The sequence below is a fragment of the Hyperolius riggenbachi genome, chromosome 3 (assembly GCF_040937935.1).
Source record: "Hyperolius riggenbachi isolate aHypRig1 chromosome 3, aHypRig1.pri, whole genome shotgun sequence".
Classification (NCBI taxonomy): domain Eukaryota; kingdom Metazoa; phylum Chordata; class Amphibia; order Anura; family Hyperoliidae; genus Hyperolius; species Hyperolius riggenbachi.
In genome coordinates, this window is record NC_090648.1 from 421,591,491 (window position 1) to 421,612,803 (window position 21,313).

General features: G+C 41.1%; 1 protein-coding gene across 6 annotated transcripts in view; it reads left to right on the forward strand.

Annotated features, from left to right (window-relative positions):
• The window catches only part of POU4F3 (POU class 4 homeobox 3), a 151,534-nt gene that overhangs the window by 62,880 nt on the left and 67,341 nt on the right, over nucleotides 1-21,313 (forward strand). For 3 of the 6 annotated variants that reach the window (XM_068277544.1, XM_068277543.1, XM_068277545.1), the window contains exons 4-5: nucleotides 10,971-11,117; nucleotides 11,436-13,383. The exons of 1 other annotated variant lie outside the window; for it this stretch is intronic. In XM_068277544.1, the coding sequence (XP_068133645.1) occupies nucleotides 10,998-11,117; nucleotides 11,436-12,329 (1,014 nt within the window). In that variant the 5' untranslated portion in view covers nucleotides 10,971-10,997 and the 3' untranslated portion in view covers nucleotides 12,330-13,383. Of the gene's footprint in view, nucleotides 1-10,970; nucleotides 11,118-11,435; nucleotides 13,384-20,627; nucleotides 21,263-21,313 lie in introns of those variants that run through there. 2 more of the 6 variants (XR_011030526.1, XM_068277546.1) reach the window with 2 other exon arrangements.

The following is a 21,313-nucleotide window of genomic DNA, read 5'->3' on the forward strand; positions in this document are numbered from 1 at the left end:
TATCATTTTCAAGCTCTCTTTCTCCTCTTTCTGGTGACACCTAAATCGTCATTCTACGCCTTTTAGTTTTCTCTATATTCGCGATCAAAAATGCGGCCGCGGCAATTTCAATCGCGAAAATAGCGAAAACTAAAAGGCGTAGGGCGGTGGTTTATATATCATTGGAAAGAGGAGAAAGAGAGCTTTAAAATGATATGCATCTTTCCATAGTTTCTGCACTGCTCGGAGTCCCTTTAAAAGGAAATAAATATGGCAGCATCCATATTGTTCTCAGTTCAGGTTCCCTTTAAGAAACAGAAACTTCTGGAATATGTTGTAAACAAAATTTCCTTTATTAATACTGACTTTTCTAAAGCTCCTTTAAGAAAAGTGGTAGTTTGGATAACCATTTGGATTTGGACAATTTAGAGAAGGAAAATGTCCACCTGCAGTTTGTAGGGATTGAGGGTTGTTTGGTACCAAATGATAATGTGGCAGAGCATTATAAGCAGATCTGGTGTGGATCTGGTGTGCATCAGAAAAGTTGGAATGCATCTGTGATGTGGAGTATATAGACAATGCACAATTGCTGCCACCTTGTGGTTGTGCATTGATAAAATATTGAAAGTTATTGACATTGCGAAATGCCTGGTTTATTTATTCTGCATTATGAACAATGGGGTTTTGTTACCTGACCTACTCCTAATAGACTTGGAACATTTTTAGGATTGCTTTCATTGTTAATTTCATCAGACAACGAGTGACACAGCCTAAAGATATTCTCTTTTGGGAGTTTCCTGATTAGAGTAATCAAACTGACCGTAAATACCAGCCTATTTTCTTTAGATCGGTGCTGCGTGGGCTCTCCAGCCCACAGCACAGATTAGGATTGCAGCAGGGCCATCAGACTTCCCCCCTTTTTCCCCACTAGGGGGATGTCCTGCTGGGGGGGTCTGATCGCTGCCGGCTTGCTGCGCTTTGCGGGGGGTCTCTTCAAAGCCCCCCTCCGCAGCGATTTCCGCCCTCTCTGCCCTTCCCTCCCTCTCCCTGCACCTGTGTGCTGCGCAGGACGGATATCCATCCTGCGCCGGATAGGATAGGCTTTAGCCTATCAGATGCCGGCGATCCCCGGCCAATCAGAGGCCGGGGATCGCCGATCTCCTTTACGGCGCTGCTTTGTGAGCCACCGATCGCGGCTCGCACGCCTAATGTAAACACGCAGGGAAGAAATCCCCGCTGTTTACATCATACGGCGCTGCTGCGCAGCAGCGTCGTAAAGGAGATTGGCGATCCCCGGCCTCTGATTGGCCGGGGATCGCCGGCATCTGATAGGCTAAAGCCTATCCTATCCAGAGCAGGATGGATATCCGTCTTGCGCAGCACACAGGTACAGGGAGGGAAGGGCAGAGAGAGCGGAAATCGCTGTGGAGGGGGGCTTTGAAGAGCCCCCCCCAAAGCGCAGCAAGCCGGCAGCGATCAGACCCCCCTAGTGAGGAAAAAAGGGGGGAAGTCTGCTCGCCCTGCTGCAATCCTGATCGGTGCTGCGGGCTGGAGAGCCCACGCAGCACCGATCTAAAGAAAATAGGAAGTACTCAGTTCCTTACAAGACTTTGGTGTTATGTCCATTACTATGTAAGATTCTGCTTTATCATCATTCTAAATATTATCTTCCAATCTACATAAAAAATATAGCACAGCATGCAACAAAGTATACTTGATACTTGAGATGAGTCCTGGTTGTTTAGGAGGTATGGTGAACAAAAATTATATGGCAAAAGCAAAGTTTCAATGAGGGATGGCATCTAGATAATAATGGGAAAATGTTTGGTAGGGCATGGAGAAGTAAAACCATGTATACCCCACCAATTTCTCGTCCTAGGAGTTACAAATACCAGAAAAACAGTGCTCCAAAACCACTTTCATCCTCCCTAGGAACTACAAATCCCAGAAAAATAGCATAATCTTATTCCCTGTCTATTACACGGTTCCCCATTATGTTACTAGTTGCTGTTATGGTGATCCCCCAATCACTCACTCACTGAGTAAAGTTTAAACTCTGTTATTCTGCTACAAGTACTTCTTCCTTTTAGTCCTCCAATCACTCACTCACTCACTCTCACTCACTCACTCAAAAACCAGTGCTCACACTACCACTCTCACCCTCCCTAGAAACCTCCCTAGAAACAGCAAATACCAGAAAAATAGTGCTCCCCCCACCACTCTCGTTCTCCCCCTCTCTATACCAGAAAACGAGTGCCCATTCTCTACCTAAGAAGCGCTAACACCAGAAAAACAGTGTTCCCTCCACAACTCTCCCTCTCTAGGGACTGAAAATACCACAATAGGCCACCACTCATTTCCTCTCTCCCTAGGAACTACACCTAGAGAACCAGCGAACCATCAAACCAAATGCATTCACACCACCACCATTCTCACTCTTACTAGGAACTACAAAGAACTACAAATACCAGAAAATAGTTACCGTATTCTCCCACCTCCCTCTCTCCCTAGAAACAACAAATCCCAGAAAACCAGTACTCCCCCTACACTCTTATCCTCCCTAGGAACTACAAATAGCATAAAAATAGTGCTCTCCCCATTGCTCTCTCTCTCCCTAGGAAGTACACATCTAGTGCTTCCCCCCCCCCTCACCACTCTCACCCTCCCTAGGAACCACAAATCCCTGAAAAACCAGTTCCCCCACCACCACTCTCACCTTCTCTAGGAACTTCAAATACCAGAAAACTAGTGCCCCCCCCCCCCACCACTTTCACTCACTCTCTCTCCTCCCACCACTCTCACCCCCCCCCCCCCCCCAGAGACTACAAATACCAGAGAACTAGTTCCTAACACACACACTCACACACTTTACTCTCTTTCTATCTCGGAACTGCAAATCTCAGAAACCAGTGCTCCCACCATCATTTTCATCCTTCCTATTGACTACAACCACTGAAAAATAGTGCTTCTTCAACACTCACCCTCTCTCCCTCCCCAGCAGGAACCACAAATCCAAGAAAATCAGTGCTACCTTCACCACTCTCATCCTTTCTGCATACTACAACTACTAGAAAAATAGTGCTGCGTACCATTCTCTACCATCAAAAACACAAATCCAAGAAAACCAATGCTCCACTCACCCTCTCTCCCTCCCTAGGGACTACCATTGCCAGAAAACGAGTTCTCCCCCCACCACTCTCTCCCAAGGAACTACAAATCCTAGAAAACTAGTATTCCCCCCACCACTGACATCATCCCTAGAAATTACAAATACCAGAAAACTAGTCCCTCCCTCGAACACAAGAAAAATAATTCTCTCTCGCTATCTCTCTCAGACCTAAATACAAATACAAATACTAGAAAAATAGTGCTCCCCCACCATTTCTCTCTCCCTAGGAACTACAAATCCCAAAAAAACAGTGCCCCCCCCCCCCCATACTCTGTCTACCTAGGAACTGCAAATACTAGAAAACTAGTTCTCACTTTAACACTCTCTCCATCCCTAGGAACCACAGATGCAAGACAACCAGTGCCCCCACCACCACCACTCTCACCCTCCCTAGGAACTACAAATACAAGAAAAGTAGTTCTCTCCCACCTCTAATCCCAGAACGTCAAATCCCAGAAAACTAGGCCTCCCCCAACCACCCTCTCCCTAGGAACTGCAAATCCCAGAGAAACATTGCTCCCCGGCCACGGAGTACAACCACTAGAATAATAGTGCTCCCTCACCACTTTCTCTCTTCCCTAGGAACTAGAAATCCCAGAAAACCAGTGCTCCCCCCACCACTCTCACCCTCTTTAGGAATAACAAATACCAGAAAACTAGCTCTCCCACCACCGCTCTCTCTCTCCCTTGCAACTGCAAATCCCAGAAAACCAGTGCCCCCACTACCACTCTCACCCTCCCCTGGAACAACAAATACCAGAAAACTAGTTCTCCCCCCACCACTCAAACCATCCCTAGGAACTACAAATCCCAGAAAACCGGTGCTCCCTACACTCTTACCGCTCCCCCCCCCCCCCCCGACCTCTCTCTCTCTCAGAACTACAAATCCCAGAAAAATAGTGCTCCCCCACCATTCTCTCTCCCCTTGGAACTACACATCTTAGAAAACCAGTTTTTAGGAATAAGGAATAAACATGTGTGTCACCATTGAAAAGCATAACGTGGTCCCAGCCTAAAAGCAAACCTGTGGAGGCTAAAAAAATTAGATACTTACCTCAGTAGAGGGAAGTCTCAAGATAATTCTGAGTCTTCTCGGATCCTCCTTCACCCCACCACTGCTCACCAGGACCCTCTGCTTCATGGAACTCTCCCTTTATACCTATGCAGTAGTACAAAGCTATACATGAGCGGCTTCATGCTACTGCACGGACTGTACTTGCACCTGTGCCGTATGGCAATGCTGGTACACAGACAGGAGTGCATCCAAAAAAAGCCATCAAGCGTGTCTTGAGTGTTACTACGTGCGGGGGAGCGGTAGATGTAGAGCATAGTTGCGGTGTGCGGACCACCCACAGTAGGGGTTAGATATGCAGAGGAGACTCTCGTTCAATGTGGGTGGTCCGCACACCGCAGCTCCGCTTTACAGTCACCGCTCCCCCGCCCGCAGCAACACTGACACAGGCTCACTCTGCCTAGAGGCAGTGACACTTGACCTGCCAGGTGAACATATTTGCGGACTCCCAGGACACCTGCACGAGAGAGAAAAGCACCCATAGCATGTGTTCTCGGCTGGAAGAGGGACAAAAGCACCTCCACTGACAGACCCATATCGAGCGAGTCAGCAACACCCTGAGGTGAGATTACTCCACACAGAGGCTTGCCACTACTTGTCTATATCATCATCATGAGTGCGCTCTTTCCCATTTTGTTTTATCCCGTCCCCACACCTTGTCTGTACAGAATTCTACCACCACTTATAGTGGCACATACAGAGCAGCACCACAAACCTTTAGTTATCCACCATATATATCCACATTCAACTACTACCACCTATCCAGATCCCTCCTCCTACTTCTAGGAGTAACATACACTTTACAGTATATCGGGACCATTGTTCTACGATTCACTTAGCTTGGACCAATGTCACATAAAAATAGGTAGGAACAAACTCAATCTATCATTGAAAAAAATTTAATTATAAAGTTTTGCTCAAAATTCAGGAAAACTACACGAGTAGGGACCTTACAAACTACCCATATTAGAATAGGCCTATTTTTTTCCTTTTCATAATGGTGACATTTGTGGACTTTTGCTGATGTCCAGACTCTTCTGTGGCTCTTCAAAGAAAGAAATACTGGCCTATACATTGGCCTGTAGAAAGCCACATGCACATTTCGGGGTTAATGGCCTGCTAAATGATTAAGCTAAATACTCACCTAATGACACAGGAATATGGATCACAGTGATGTCCCCTGACAATGAGCATTTCCTGATCCATCTTTCTGCCAGCGGGTACACTTGACGTCTTGCAACAGTACATGACAGGTGCAAACGAGTTCAAGCAATTGCGGTGCTTTGCGCGGGAGTCATCGAGGATCTTATAGATCCAATCCGCTGTAACATTATCGCTGAGCGTCACAAAACGTCATTTGTGTAATCATGCGCCTGTACCCACGTCCTGAGGTCTCGGAAATGGTAGCTCAAACAATCACCGGTTGTCGGAAAAATTGCGTAATGGGTACAGGACTTTAGCTAGCAATCAAATGAAACATATCTTGTATCATTTAAACAAGAAAATATAAATTGCAGCCATTCTTAGACTGTTAATCGCAAGGTTCTCAAACTTGTTGGTTGGTTGGTCACTGGGTGGCTGAGATTAAAGGACAACTGAAGCGAGAGGTATGTGGAGGGTGCCATATTTATTTCCATCTAAGGAATACCAGTTGCCTGGCTCTCCTGCTGATCCTCTGCCTCTAATACTTTTAGCCAAAGCCCCTGAACAAGCATGCAGCAGATCATGTGTTTCTGACATTATTGTCAGATCTGACAAGACTAGATGCATGCTTGTTTCTGGTGTTATTCAGACACTGCTGCAGTCAAATAGATCAGCAGGACTGCACAGATGCCCTCTTGTCCAGTCCTACGCTGGTAAGCTCTTTCTATGCGTGCACCTCACTCAGTGTTTCCTCACTCTTGGGCCTTATTGCCCCCTGCACACACTTTACTAGCACGTTCATCCACTTGGTTTCCTCACACGGATCCTCTTACTTGGTGCACTTGATTCTTCACCCTGTTTACCTGTGTGGGTTGCAGGGTGTCCATGACAATTTCCCCTTTTTGGGCAGCGTTAATGCTACTTCTTGATCCTACCAGCTATTGGTCTGTGCATTTAACATTTGAATTATGTGTATTCACATGTATGTATTATGCTATTTAGACTGTAAATTGACGGCAATATCATTGTGCCTTTGTTTTTATGGTTTTATCTTTTGATTTGGAGTAATAAAGGCGTATTGTATTTTTCTATATACTTTGTGGTGAGGTTTTTGTAGGGCCAGATTCAGTTCTTTTGCTTGTTTCCGATTCCAACTTCGACTCCAGAGCCATGGATTATTATTCATGAACCACTGAAGCCCAACTGGATGAACATTCTCATCCAGTTGGGCTGCGCGCGCTCCCGCCACTGGCCATTAGCCCAGCGATCAATGAATGGGATTATAGATCCCATTCATTGATTGAAGCCCCCCGCAGAAAAACTGACAGCCTCTAATTAGAGGCTGCGGTTTTTCTGAGTTACAAAAAGTTCCCCATCTTCATTCTTCTTCCTGGAAGCATACGATCATGCTTCCAGGACTTTTTCACTGTGGCCATCTTGTGGCCAAATAGTAAAACTACACACATCTATTTTTTAATAAATAAATACATTTTTTTACATTTAAAACGAGCTGTTTACCTCCCACACCAAAAATTACCCACATACAATTTTTAATACAAAAAAATAAAAAAATTACAATTAAAAAAACCCAAACATAAATAGTTACCTAAGGGTCTGAACATTTGAAATATCCATGTCAAAGGAGTATATTAATATCATTTTTTGAATTAATGGGCTTGTAAATAGTGATGGACGCAAATTGAAAAAATGCACCTTTATTTCCAAATAAAATATCGGTGCCATACATTGTTATAGGGACATAACTTAAATGGTGTAATAAGCGGGACAAATGTGCAAATGAAATACATGGGTTTTAATTACGGTAGCATGTATTAATTTCAAACTATACTGGCCAAAAACTGAGAAATAATGATTTTTTTTCCATTTCTTTCTTAATATTCCTGTTAAAATGGATTTAGAATAAAATAATTCTTAGCAAAATGTATCACCCAAAGAAAGCCTAATTGGTGGTGGAAAAAACAAGATATAGACCAATTCATTGTGATGAGTAGTGATAAATGAATGGGAAGTGAAAGTTGCTCAGATGCAAAAAATAAACAACCCTTTGGGCTTAAGTGGTGAAGTGGGTGGAGCCTACAACAGCCAAACAAAATTCACCTATCGCTTTTAAAGCGGAATATAACCCTGCATTTCAACTTTGCTCTAAAACATTATTTACAGTATATTATATGCAACCAGCATTTTTTTTTACTAGACCAGCGTTGGAAGGGTTACACAGAGCTTTAAAGTGCCTGGAGAGAACTGCAGACGCATCCGAAGCTTACATAGATACATTTTGTTTACATAAATGTATCTAAGTGTGGAATGTGACTCACTCTCTCTGACTGAGAAGGAGCTGGAGGACAGCCAAAGAGTGTGTAATATTTATCACTTGTTACATTCTATTTAGTTAAATGTACAGTGGAGGAAATAATTATTTGACACCTCACTGATTTTGTAAGTTTGTCCAATGACAAAGAAATGAAAAGTCTCAGAACAGTATCATTTCAATGGTAGGTTTATTTTAACAGTGGCAGATAGCACATCAAAAGGAAAATCGAAAAAATAACCTTAAATAAAAGATAGCAACTGATTTGCATTTCATTGAGCGAAATAATACGTTTTTGAGCCCTCTAACAATAAAAGACTTAATACTTAGTGGAAGAACCCTTGTTTGCAAGCACAGAGGTCAAACATTTCTTGTAATTGATGACCAAGCTTGCACACATTTTAGGAGGAATGTTGGTCCACTCCTCTTTGCAGATCATTTCTAAATCCCTAAGGTTTTGAGGCTGTCTCTGTGCAACTCTGAGCTTGAGCTCCCTCCATAGGTTTTCTATTGGATTAAGGTCCGGAGACTGACTAGGCCACTCCATGACCTTAATGTGCTTCTTCTTGAGCCACTCCTTTGTTGCCTTTGCTGTATGTTTTGGGTCATGTTTTGTCGTGTTGGAACACCCATCCACGACCCATTTTCAGTTTCCTGGCAGAGGGAAGGAGGATTTTACGATACATGGCTCCGTCCATTTTCCCGTTAATGCGATTAAGTTGTCCTGTGCCCTTAGCAGAAAAACACCCCCAAAGCAAAATGTTTCCACCCTCATGCTTGACGGTGGGGACGGTGTTTTGGGGGTCATAGGCAGCATTTTTCTTCCTCCAAACACAGCGAGTTGAGTTAATGCCAAAGAGCTCTATTTTAGTCTCATCAGACCACAGCACCTTCTCCCAGTCACTCACAGAATCATTCAGGTGTTCATTGGCAAACTTCAGACGGGCCTGCACATGTGCCTTCTTGAGCAGGGGGGCCTTGCGAGCCCTGCAGGATTTTAATCCATTGCGGTGTAATGTGTTTCCAATGGTTTTCTTGGTGACTGTGGTCCCTGCTAATTTGAGGTCATTCACTAACTCCTCCCGTGTAGTTCTAGGATGCTTTTTCACCTTTCTCAGAACCATTGACACCCCACGAGGTGAGATCTTGCGTGGAGCCCCAGAGCGAGGTCGATTGATGGTCATTTTGTGCTCCTTCCATTTTCGAACAATCGCACCAACAGTTGTCACCTTCTCTCCCAGCTTCTTGCTAATGGTTTTGTAGCCCATTCCAGCCTTGTGCAGGTCTACAATTTTGTCTCTGACATCCTTGGACAGCTCTTTGGTCTTTCCCATGTTGGAGAGTTTGGAGTCTGCTTGATTGATTGATTCTGTGGACAGGTGTCTTTTATACAGGTGACTAGTTAAGACAGGTGTCCTTAATGAGGGTGACTAATTGAGTAGAAGTGTCTAACCACTCTGTGGGAGCCAGAACTCTTAATGGTTGGTAGGGGTTCAAAAACTTATTTCACTCAATGAAATGCAAATCAGTTGCTATTTTTTATTTAAGGTTATTTTTTTCGATTTTCCTTTTGATGTGCTATCTGCCACTGTTAAAATAAACCTACCATTGAAATGATACTGTTCTGAGACTTTTCATTTCTTTGTCATTGGACAAACTTACAAAATCAGTGAGGGGTCAAATAATTATTTCCTCCACTGTATCTATCTGAACTTCTGCATATCTCTCCACGGAACTTTAAACCTCTGTGTTTAACCCTTCCAATGCTGGTCTAGTAAAAAAAAATGCTGGTTGCATATAATATGCTGTAAATAATGTTTTAGAAGTTGAAATGCAGGGTTATATTCCGCTTTAAAGAGAAATATTTAAGTTGCTACCATTCTTACACTATTAATGGCAGAGACCTCAAACCTGCTACAGTCGGTCATTGGGAGACTGGGGTTCAAATTCAGAAAAGGGGGCAGAGCCACAAACAACCAATCAGATTTGTTTGCTTGTTTTCAATAAGACAATTTAAACTGCTTCCATTCTCGCAACATTGATTCCAAGGACCCCAAAGTCAGAACCAGCAACAACTAAATACATACCTGAGCAAATCCGTGTCTTCAGTTAGTAGCATATAAAATAATTACTAAAAAATGGAAAAAAAATCACTCACAAAAAGCCTAATCTGTTCTGGAAAAAAAAACAATATCTAGATCATTATTTAGGTGTGATAAGTAGTGATAAAGATATTGGCTAATGAATGGAAACGGCGCTGAAATGTGACAATTGCTCTGGTCTAATAAGGTTGGTATATGCCGTACAATTTTCACTTAAAATCCAATACAAGCCAGTGATCAGATCAATATTCAGATCTGACATCAGTTGGATATAGAAAAAAGCTAGCATACACATGTATGTGATTTCCTTTTTCATGTTCCAGTTTATCAGTTTTTGCAAATTGTACTGTGCTGGAAAGGCAGTTCTTTTAGCGTGCAAATGGGGAAGGCGCTTCATATTTAGTTTATTAAGTCTTCTATCCTGCAAGCTGACACTGAAGAAGTCTTCTCAAAACATTAGTATTTTGAAACGTTATAAGTGTAAGTAGTTAAAACTGCTTGCTTGAAGCTATAATACATAATGATGATTATAATAATGAGCGTCGACAGAGCAGATACCAAGTAGACATCAATGCTGCAAAATACTACTAATGCTTTTTATTTAGGTTGCATATTCTATTTTTCTATTACTGCCAGTGAAAGCACGTTTTCTACCTCCTGGTTTAATAATGTTTCATACAGTAATATTAATTGTGTGCTGCATCTGGAGTGATCATCTGTGTGATTTTATATCATGTAGGTTGTTTGTGCAAGTAGGAGGTAGTTGCTGACATAAGTGAAGTGGCAGACAGAGGTCTCACATGTCTGCACTATGTAGAATTGCCATACATCTATAAGCAGAGTGACAAGTCCTCCGTGCAGTGGCTGGCTGGCTGGCTGGCTGCTGAGCTCCCTCATCCTCATCTCTATTAAACAAACATTTAATTAGTGGCACACGTGATGGGCTCGTCTCTGGTCCTGGAAAGCTCTCTTCCCCGGGACACTTACTGTAGATCTCTCGCCTCGCAAGTTACAGCACGCCTGCGCACTCCAGCTGGTCCTATTCTTGGCATGCTGGCTGTAAGATGAGTGAAGAAGCAGGTGGGGAGAGAGAGAGAGCTAGACAGGATCTCTGTCATTGAAAATAGCTCACTTTAACAGGAGCAAGCCACAGAGACATCCCTGAATCTATTTCAGGGCTGCCTACCTGCCAGGTGAGCCAGGATGATGGCCATGAACACCAAGCAGCCGTTCAGCATGCACCCTATCCTGCAGGAACCCAAGTACTCCAGCCTGCACTCCAGCACAGAGGCTATGCGCAGGGTCTGCCTACAAGCCCCTCAGGTATGGAGATCAAGCATAATTACTGCTTTAAGGCACATTTTTGACAGGCACTTGCTTAATGTTTTTTTCATGTCATCAGAACAATTGCCTATCTCTGAACCTTTCTCTCTCTCTCTCTTTCTCTCTCTCTCTTTCTCCCTCAGTACCTCTCCCCCTCTCTTGTCTCAGATCCACATGTCTATCCAAGCAAAGCTTCTGCCTTCATATTAATTTTTATGACCTGAGCTTTGAGGAGGAATCTGTGTGCTTGAAAATGTTTTTTAATCCTGAGTTGACAGTATTCCCCACTGACACCAATATGCGCATTCTTGCTTGCAGCTCCAGGGCAATATATTTGGAGGCTTTGATGAGAGTCTGCTGGCCCGCGCTGAAGCTCTGGCGGCTGTGGATATTGTCTCACACGGCAAAAACCATCCTTTCAAACCAGACATAACCTACCATACCATGAGCAGTGTCCCATGTACATCTACCTCTTCTACAGTGCCCATCTCTCATCCCTCTGCGCTGACTACGCACCCTCACCACTCCTTGCACCAATGCTTAGAAGGGGATCTACTAGACCACATCTCACCTTCTTTGACTGTAAGTGGCATGGGGACGAATGACCACTCAGTGATGTCCTCACAGATTCATCCACATCACCTGGGTGCCATGGGACACCTACATCAAGCTATGGGCATGGGCCATCCACATTCGGTGGCTTCTCACAATGGGATGTCCTGCATGAACGACGTAGAATCAGATCCAAGAGAGCTGGAGGCATTTGCCGAAAGGTTCAAGCAGAGGAGGATAAAACTTGGAGTTACTCAAGCAGATGTTGGAGCAGCTTTGGCCAACCTCAAGATTCCAGGTGTGGGCTCTCTAAGCCAGAGCACCATTTGCAGGTTTGAGTCCTTAACCTTGTCCCATAACAACATGATCGCCCTAAAACCTGTTCTTCAGGCTTGGCTGGAAGAAGCAGAGGCTGCCTACAGAGAGAAGAACTCAAAACCGGAGCTGTTCAATGGGAGTGAGCGAAAACGCAAGCGCACGTCCATTGCAGCACCTGAAAAGCGCTCACTAGAGGCTTACTTCTCCATCCAGCCCAGACCCTCCTCAGAGAAAATTGCAGCCATTGCTGAGAAACTGGACCTTAAAAAGAACGTGGTTCGGGTCTGGTTTTGCAATCAGAGACAAAAACAAAAAAGAATGAAATATTCTGCCGTTCATTAATTGAGGGGGATTTGCAGACTCTTGACTTTTAGTAGAAATATAATTTAAAAAAGAGCAGGGATCTTTATTGAACTTCTGAGGACTTTCATACATAAACACAAGAAGCCATCAACTTCCTCTTTCCTCCACCTGAATTCTGTGTTACATGGTGATAGCAGGTAGAAGAGAACTTGATGTGGATGATGATGATGCCTCCTAGATGCAATCGTGTCATCTGAGTCTCCTTCCCCCACTCCTGCATCACTAGTACTGGTTGTAGTTACACTATCACCTTTTATCAATGCGTTGCAATAACTAGCACTTGTCTATCACTTTGGCAATTTAAACTGCCTATAGCACCTGTTCTTGTATATTCTGATTACGTATTACCAACATCATTGCAGTATTAATACTCTTTTATAAGGTCACAAAAGTTTACCTTTTGCAACAGCTGGTAAGTTCTCCGCAGCATAATTGACTTTCCTGAACACAGGAAAAGTAAGGTGTTTCCTAACGTGATGATTCTTTCCCCTCTTCCCAGCAGCGACAAAATTGATAAATAATAAATGGGAACCGCAAAGCAGTTTTCAGCTGTGGGTTACTGTATTCAGTTATTGTTTTTGCTATTCTCACACCATATGCACTGAATGAATCTAATTTATATTTAATTTGGGAGTTGTGCATAGTGTGGACTGAATGGTCGCATGCTTTTCACAGAGAGATGACCGTAGTCGAGATGATGTATGTGACTGACTGTAGCATGTCCACTAGGACTGTGACACTGCTAGATGTCCTGTAACTGAGTGACGATCAATGTGCAACAGTTTGTGCTTTGCCTGCACTCACACCGCATCCCAGGCTTGTGTCATCTGCCTCTGAAATCTGTATTATACACAAGGATAAATCAGGTCCTTTTTGTAAAGCCTTTATTTCAGTATGCTGAGCCCCCGGTTCCTCTATGCATTTAATATTTATGTCATTGTATTTGGTGAAGTTCATGTTTTTGTGTGTGAATACCTTTATGTTCTTTGAATACAGCCTAACTAAAAAGAAAAAAATGTTTTATGCCCACAAACCAACTTCTGCAATAAATACTTTATTTTTGAACTCTTTAATTATGTTACATTTATTGCTATACGCGCTGGCCGTTGTTATTGTTATGATCAGCTAATTGTTTTTGTACTGCTCAAGTTTTTCGGGGCCATTACATCTGCCTATTAGCAGCATTGCGCTACATATAGGCAGTTGTAATGGCCGAACATACTTGGGAAATAGTGGATGAGTAAATAGCTAGATAGGTAAACCTGTCACTTAACACCCATGTTTTCAATTCCTATGTATACGATGATTACTGGCTTACAAAAATAAAAAAAAATGTAGCCACTATCCATTGATCAGCACTATCACCAGTCCGTCACATTAGGCATGTACTCATTTGTCTTTGTTACTGCTGTTTTAGTACCGCTGTCCATGGTGCTGAAGTTTAGATGTGGTGCTGAACTATAGACGTTTCTGTTAGTATGAATGGCAGTAAGTAGGTGAATTAGCTGCTGTCTGTACGTTTCTCTGCCATGACCAGGAGGCAGGTACTTGATTAGGAAAATAGGAAGGCGATTTGTAAAGTTCGGAAGGTGTAAATTCCTCATCTACTGATGATGGCAAAAGTTCATTTGTAAATCTGTGTTGTAAACTAGGCGTTTTATTCATGAATCCCAGAAGCTTCCCTAAGATTAAAAATTAATGCTCGCAGCACAAGCATCTTCTGAATATTTCACTGTAGCATTTCAATGAGTGTCAAACATCAAACCTCACATCACGAAGAAAAAGAGACTATTCAGACTTGAGAAGAGGAGAGAAAGAAAACCTCGTTGCCAACTCATTATTTTCCTATTCTAATATAGTCTTGTATCGTGGCGGCATCTACAGTATGTTTAATCACTCCAATGATCTCCTTTTCCCAATCAGATGTGCTTTAATAATAAATGTCCTTGTGCCATTACATTATATTGTGGGTTTCAAAAATTTAAAATAAGCCTAATGCAATATTAATTGACTACAGTGGTATAAAATAGCAGGGAACAGCGAGGCTACGCTTCATAAGAGAATTCACCCGTCGTGTCCTCCAGGATTTCAAGCTGCACAACAGGGATTCCCACGCAGGTAAAGCAGAGCGTTATGTGCCATGGACTTTGTACTGATTGGCTGTTACCGTTTTTATCTATTTATTTGGAATGGTTGTGAATGGTAGACAGCAGGACATATAAACCAGACTATATTTATTATTATTTATTATTTATTTATGTATTTATTGTACTTATAAAGCGCCAACATATTACGCAGCGCTATATATTTTATATTATATTAATGCGCTATAAGTTATAAATGAATACATATTGAAATTAATGTAAGGCATGCTGTTTGTCACCCCTAAATATTGTCTGTAACCTAAATTAATGTCCAGCGCTGCGTAATACGTTGGCGCTTTATAAATACAATAAATAATAATAAAGTTGAAGTCACTACCTTACTTAAAATTATCTTTATTATTAAATAACATTTATTTTATTTTATTTTTTGGGGGTAAGTTATTTGTAAAATGAAGAAAAATGTACTCAAAAAAACAAAAACAGACACTGTGTATTTATTTAAACAAACTGTGTATTTATTTATTGGTTTATTTGTTGGCATTTAAAAGCACTGAGCAGTGTCTTTAACATTTTGTACCCACGACATAGATTATATTAGGAAGGTTAAACATTCTTGAACAGTCGTCCTCATGCTATACATCTTTTAATATTCTTCTGATACTGCTCCGTGATCATCAAGTATTTAAAAAGCAGTCATATACATGTAAAATGTTCATATTTCTTGAATATTTTAAACAGCTGGGCTATGTAGTGAAATTACCTTTTCAGTCACAGAATAGGTTGTGTATTTGCTGCTGATATATCTAGTGCTTTGTAGGGTCAGTACAGTTTCCTGTCGTGAGTGGCCTAACTGCTCACCTATCGGACATACAAGGTGAATTTTTGCATGTTAGGAGTGTTATTTACGGTAGTCTCCTAATATTGCAATGTTATTAGATATGGAAAGTTTCAAAAATATCATCTCTTAGAAAATAAGTATCCAAAAGGTGCAGACTGTATCATTCTATACATAAAAGCATCAGTAAAAAAAAACTAAGAAGTATGTAGAAGGTACATGATTGTATTGTTTTAAGCATACATTCATAAATGAAATTATTATTTTATTTATTTAAATTAGGATGTGGAAAAAAAAACAGCAGTAAATCCTAGCAACTAGATCGCTTATTGATCTAATATAAGAGTTTCATTTAATTTTTTCCCTAAAGCCACATGATTTCTTATTTTTTTAATAATTAACCCCCCCCCCCCCCCCTGTAATCTGTTCAAACATCTAAACAAAACAAACATGGCAGAATTAACCCTTTCAAATATTTATAATTTATTTTTACATCAATCTAATCTGCCATGACATTGACATTTAGGGATCTTTATTGTGAAAAGGACAATTATGATGATGGAAGGACAATTTATTATGATGATGGAAAATGTTTTTATCTCAAATATATATATAATACAGTTTTTAAGAAGAAGAACAAAAATCAGGCTGGCACAAAAGTTATTTTTTTACTGTAGTGAAGCTTCAGTCCTATTCCCCCCTCAGACTCCTGGTCCCACACAGATAAATAAAATTGCTATAGATCATCAATCAGACCCATAAAGGCTTACTTTATATGCACTCAATTTCCACTAAACCAAAACTAATTGCATGCATACCTCTAGGCCACTCAGGGATCTGATCAATTAGTCATTAGGCACTCCATTAGAGGGGTTTTAAGCTTGCTAGTATAAATGTCCACTGTCAATTTGCTTGTAATTGAGTGAATCAAAAAGATCCAACTATTAGCACACAAAGCATGAATGATGTATATCCAGTTTTATTATACAAAATATTAATCTATTACAAGATGTACTTTTGTTTCTGAGTCGGTGCCCCTCCCCCCCCCCCGCTATTAGGAGACAGTGCCAAGTGACTTTAAGGGAATGGATATTTTATGGTTGAATAGAAGCAGGGTTACATTCATGGGATGAAAAATCTTGCTTACACTTCTAAGCTTTCTCTTTGCAAGTACCCATATTTACAATCAGCCCTTTTTAAACATTTTGACTTTCTTTTTGCATTAATGCTTATAAACATCCATTTCATTCAACAGCTCTGCATTAATTGCTGGGATCTTGAATGGGATATTTTCAATAAAACTGGTACAACTTGTGGGCACCCGAGGAACATGTCCTAATTAAAAAAAAAACAACTCATACATTGTGTATTTTTTATAATGATAAAATGTAAAGTTTTTGTAGTAAACCTTGCCTCTAATCTTGGGATTAAGTTGTGGTTTTTAACTCCTTAAATGATCACTATCATCAAAAATTGAAATGCACTTGTATGCATGTGTTTAAAATGTACATTTCATCCACAGTAAAATGCACTATACATTTTTTTCCTATGTCATAATCACTATAGGTTATAGAAATCTGACAGATATGTCAGGTTTTGGACTAGTCCATCTCCTCATAGGGGTTTCTCAGGGTTTTCATTAATTTCAAAGCACATGATGAATGGCAGTTGCTCAGTCCAACTGCCAAAATAGTGGCGAGTAGGGAGTCTGGCTGACATCTTTGTATAGATCCATTCCATAGATTGCTTTTGTAAGGAAATACTCAGAATTCCCCATGAGCAGATGGACTAGTCCAAAAGCTCTCAGATCTGTTAGATTTTTACTGTCTACTGTAAGTGGCAGCATCATAGGAGAAAACGAATTTATAGTGCATTTTACTCTTACAATGTTTTCTGATATTCTTCAAACTACAATGATTTTTATACTTTTCTGACTGAGTTTGTGAGACTCAAAGAAAAAAATAATATAGTGACAGTGCACATTTCTTTTGAAAAATAAAAGGCTATGATGTCATAATCTGTAATCTTGTATAGTCAGCAAGTACCTCCCTTCTTCAGATCTTGACAATTGGGCCCATATGCAATTACATTTTTCTCCTGAGTTTTCTCCTAGGTGATATTTCATAACATGTCAATAAAATGAATTTGAAACCACCAACAAGCAAGCGAATACTCAAAATAATTTTGGCAGTACTTTCAGCTACTTCTAGTTTTTCAATTGAAGAGTGCTGAAAATGTAGTTTAAAAAGAAGTTGAAAATGTATCTCCTAGGAGGAAACTCAGGAGAAAAAGTGAATTGCATATGGGCCCTGATGTCTTAAAATACTAGCCCCCTAATAATGTGAAGGGCCAGCTAGAAATGTACAGGTGTCATCATAATATGTAATGTATTAATGTAATAGGAATTCAGTACAATGGTCCTACCATGAGATCACTAAAGGTCTCTTTACAAAGTCTTAACGGAATACAGTAGGGGGTCAGGGGGTAAATGAGTTGAAATTACCCGGGGCTTCTAATGGTCCCCCGCAGACATCCTGTGCCCGCGCAGCCGCTCACCGATGCTTCGGCCCCGCCTCCGGTTCACTTCTGGAATTTCAGACTTTAAAGTCGGAAAACCACTGCGCCTGCGTTGCCATGTCCTCGCTCTCGCTGACGTCACCAGGAGCGTACTGCGCATGGAACAGACCATACTGGGCCTGCGCAGTGCGCTCTTGGTGACATCAGCGGGATTGAGGACATGGCAACACAGGCGCAGTGGTTTTCAGACTTTAAAGTCTGAAATTCCAGAAGTGAGCCGGAGGCGGGGCCGGAGCATCGGTGAGTGGCTGCATGGGCACAGAATGCCTTCGGGGGACCATTAAAAGCCCCGGGTAAGTTCAACTCATTTTCTTCCGACCCCCTACAGTATTCCTTTAACTGATGACTTCCCCTTCCTCTCTCCCCCCACTAGTGGTCACATGGCACTAAACACTGACAGTTCCCAAGTGCTGGAGTTTGCCAATTTTATATATGGTTAATGACCTCCGCAACGATTTATGCAGCTATCTTGGATTTCAAAACCTGGGGTTAGAGATATTAGCTTAGAGTGTTTAATAATGTGACAGGGGGTGAACCAGGAACCACAATGTGCTCTGTTTTGTTTTTGTTTTTTTTAAAAAACCAACCCTTTTTTAGCTAAAATTTCTAACCTTAACCATTTAATATTCTTAAAGGAGATGAGTGTGCAAAGACCCTGTAACAATCTTACCTCATCCTGGCGGGTCCCGCGACGAGTCCAGCGGCGTCTCTGGCGGCACTCGCTCGCAGGGAGGAACTTCCGCGCTGTCAGCATCCCTGGCATCTCTCCGGCTGATAGTCAGGGCGCACGCGTGCGCAGTTCGCATAGTCGCACGCGCGCGAGTCAGAGCGTCCTTTACAGGCTCAGAAGGCGTGTCTGATTAGACTCGTCCTCCTGAGGGCTGGCCTGACTCATTTCCTCTCGTGTATATTAGGCCAAGTGAGTCAGTTGCTCACTGGCCTTGATACTAATCAGTTCGCTGGTTCTTGGTCTAGCTAGCTTGTACTTTAGTAGTCAGTCTTGCTGTTTTGAACATTGATAGCTGTAATTTGTAATTCCTTCGTAATATCCTCCTGATATTATTGAATTATTATATCACTGTATATTTATCTGTGTACCGACCTTCTGCCTGCCTTTTGACCATGCTCTAGTCTAATCCTTTTGTACAATTGCCATCTGATTCCCGTTACTGACTTGGCCTGCCCCTTACTCTGCTCTTGTCTGATCCTTGTAACACGACTGACATCTGATACCCATTACTGACCTTGCTGATATTAACTACGATTTAGCCTTACGACTTTGTACCTCGATATATTACTGCACATGTACTTACCGGTCTAGACCTTATTACTTTATTGTAAATTACCAGTGTCTGTTACCTCGTCACGCACCAGCATGATAGACCCCATACAATTCACATGGGATGAGTAGGATATATGGAGCCCTCTTTTATATTAAAGAGAGCTACTTATGTCTGCCATAAATAGGGCCCATTTTACCATTAACTCCTCCTTATGGTACCCATACACTGTACAATATTTAATGTTCATTTATCCAATTTATTCGACCAAAATGATCGAATGAAAGTTTAGAAAAATCTTTTTTTCGATCAAGAAAAAAGAATCGATTATCCAGTTTTTTCAATAAAAATCCAATCGGACATGTTGAGAAAATCTTTGATAATTGTGTTGGATTATTCCATTAGATCAAATATAAATTTAAGATGTAGTTTAGGGTATTTTATGTTAATGATATTGGCCCCAATTCAATTCACTGTTTCTCCTACGTTTTTTCCTAGGTGATATTTTCACACCTTATCAATAAAATTCATTTTAAGCCTCCGGCAAGAAAGAAAATACTCTGAATAATTTTATCAATACTTTTTTACCTACTTTTTTATTACCTTTTCAATTGCAGAGTGCTGAAAAGTTATTTTGAACAGATGAAAAATTATCTCCTGGGAGGACACTGTGAATTGGATCAGGTCCGTTGCATCAAATATGTCATACATTGCAATGTACAACATATTACATATTGTACATAAACCTTATTTGTATTATTCATTTTTCATTACCTAGCTTGGTGAGTTTGCAAAACTGTCTCATCAACACCCACATTAGTCAGGGAGGAGCTTGGAGAGCACAAGCTCAGGCTTTCACTGTGAACACAAAGCTGACCCTGCTTATCTGGTACTGAGAGATATTAACTGTTTGTAACCAGCACTGTAGCTACAGCTCAAAAAGAGTCTATATATCTGCATCTAAAGAAGGCTTGGATGGTATTTTTGCATTGTAGGACATTCACGGCTATTATTACTTGGTTATTCCCAACAGAGTTGATCCAGGGATTTTATTTGACTGCTACCTGGAGTTGGGGAAGTTTTTTCTCTTTATAGGTTAATTGGCCAAGCCTTGTAAGGGCTTCTTGCCTTCTGCTGGGTGAACTGGAATATGTGAATATGCAGGACAGTAATTTACCTAATTTTAACTTATTTTTTTTTTCGTGGTTGAACTTGATGGACGGATGTCTTTTTTTTTTTTTCAACTAAACTTAGTAATTAATTTCCATTTAGTTCTCACTTTCTAAGTGTAATAAACCATTAACCAATCCCATGCCCTCCTCAATGTCTTTATTAAGTTAAATAGGAAGTGTAATGAAAATTATTTAATTAATAAAATCACTTGTTTTTTTACAATGTTAATTTATAAATAATTTAGTCAGTGTTTGCCTATTGTAAAATCTTTCCTAACCCCAAATTTACATTCTGAATTTCATCACAGGGGACAACTTCTTCAGTCCTGACAGATAATCTCTGTGGAATGTTTGTGTAGAGTTCTAAAGCCAGTAGAAAAAATACCTGGTATCCCAGAATAGATATAAGAAATGTTTCTGATGCTGAAACTGGGATAATTAACATAAAAGTGGGTACCCTGAATAATTGCATTCTACTATATGTCACTACAGCGCCTCTTTAAAAGGCAGTAAGAGATTGTTTCTCATTACAAGCAGGCCAGGTTATGAGAGGCTCACATGGTTTATAAAATTGGGCACATAATTAATTTCTTTTAGCAATGGGGGGAAGCAGGCTGGAATTGTGCTGGGGAGCTTTTCCAACTCTACCTCTGAGTTACTGGATGCAGTCTACTAGAAGCCAGACAGGATTTTTCCATGTTTGAATTGAAGAAAGGGCAAGATCTAAAGAGGATGGGAACAGCTCCTTACTGCTAAAGTCACAAGATTACAGATGAAAGCTTTGTGAAGACCCCTGATGATAACAATATTTGGATCCCACCAACTGGCATGGACTAAGGAGTAGAACAGTAATAAAAATTTTCATATATGAAGTAGCAACAGTTCAAGCTTCTGTTCTTAATGTATATTATGTGGAATAAACCATAATGTGCAATACACAAAATTTTGCATTATTCATTTTTATCACCTGGGTTGACTAATGCGGTATTCCTGT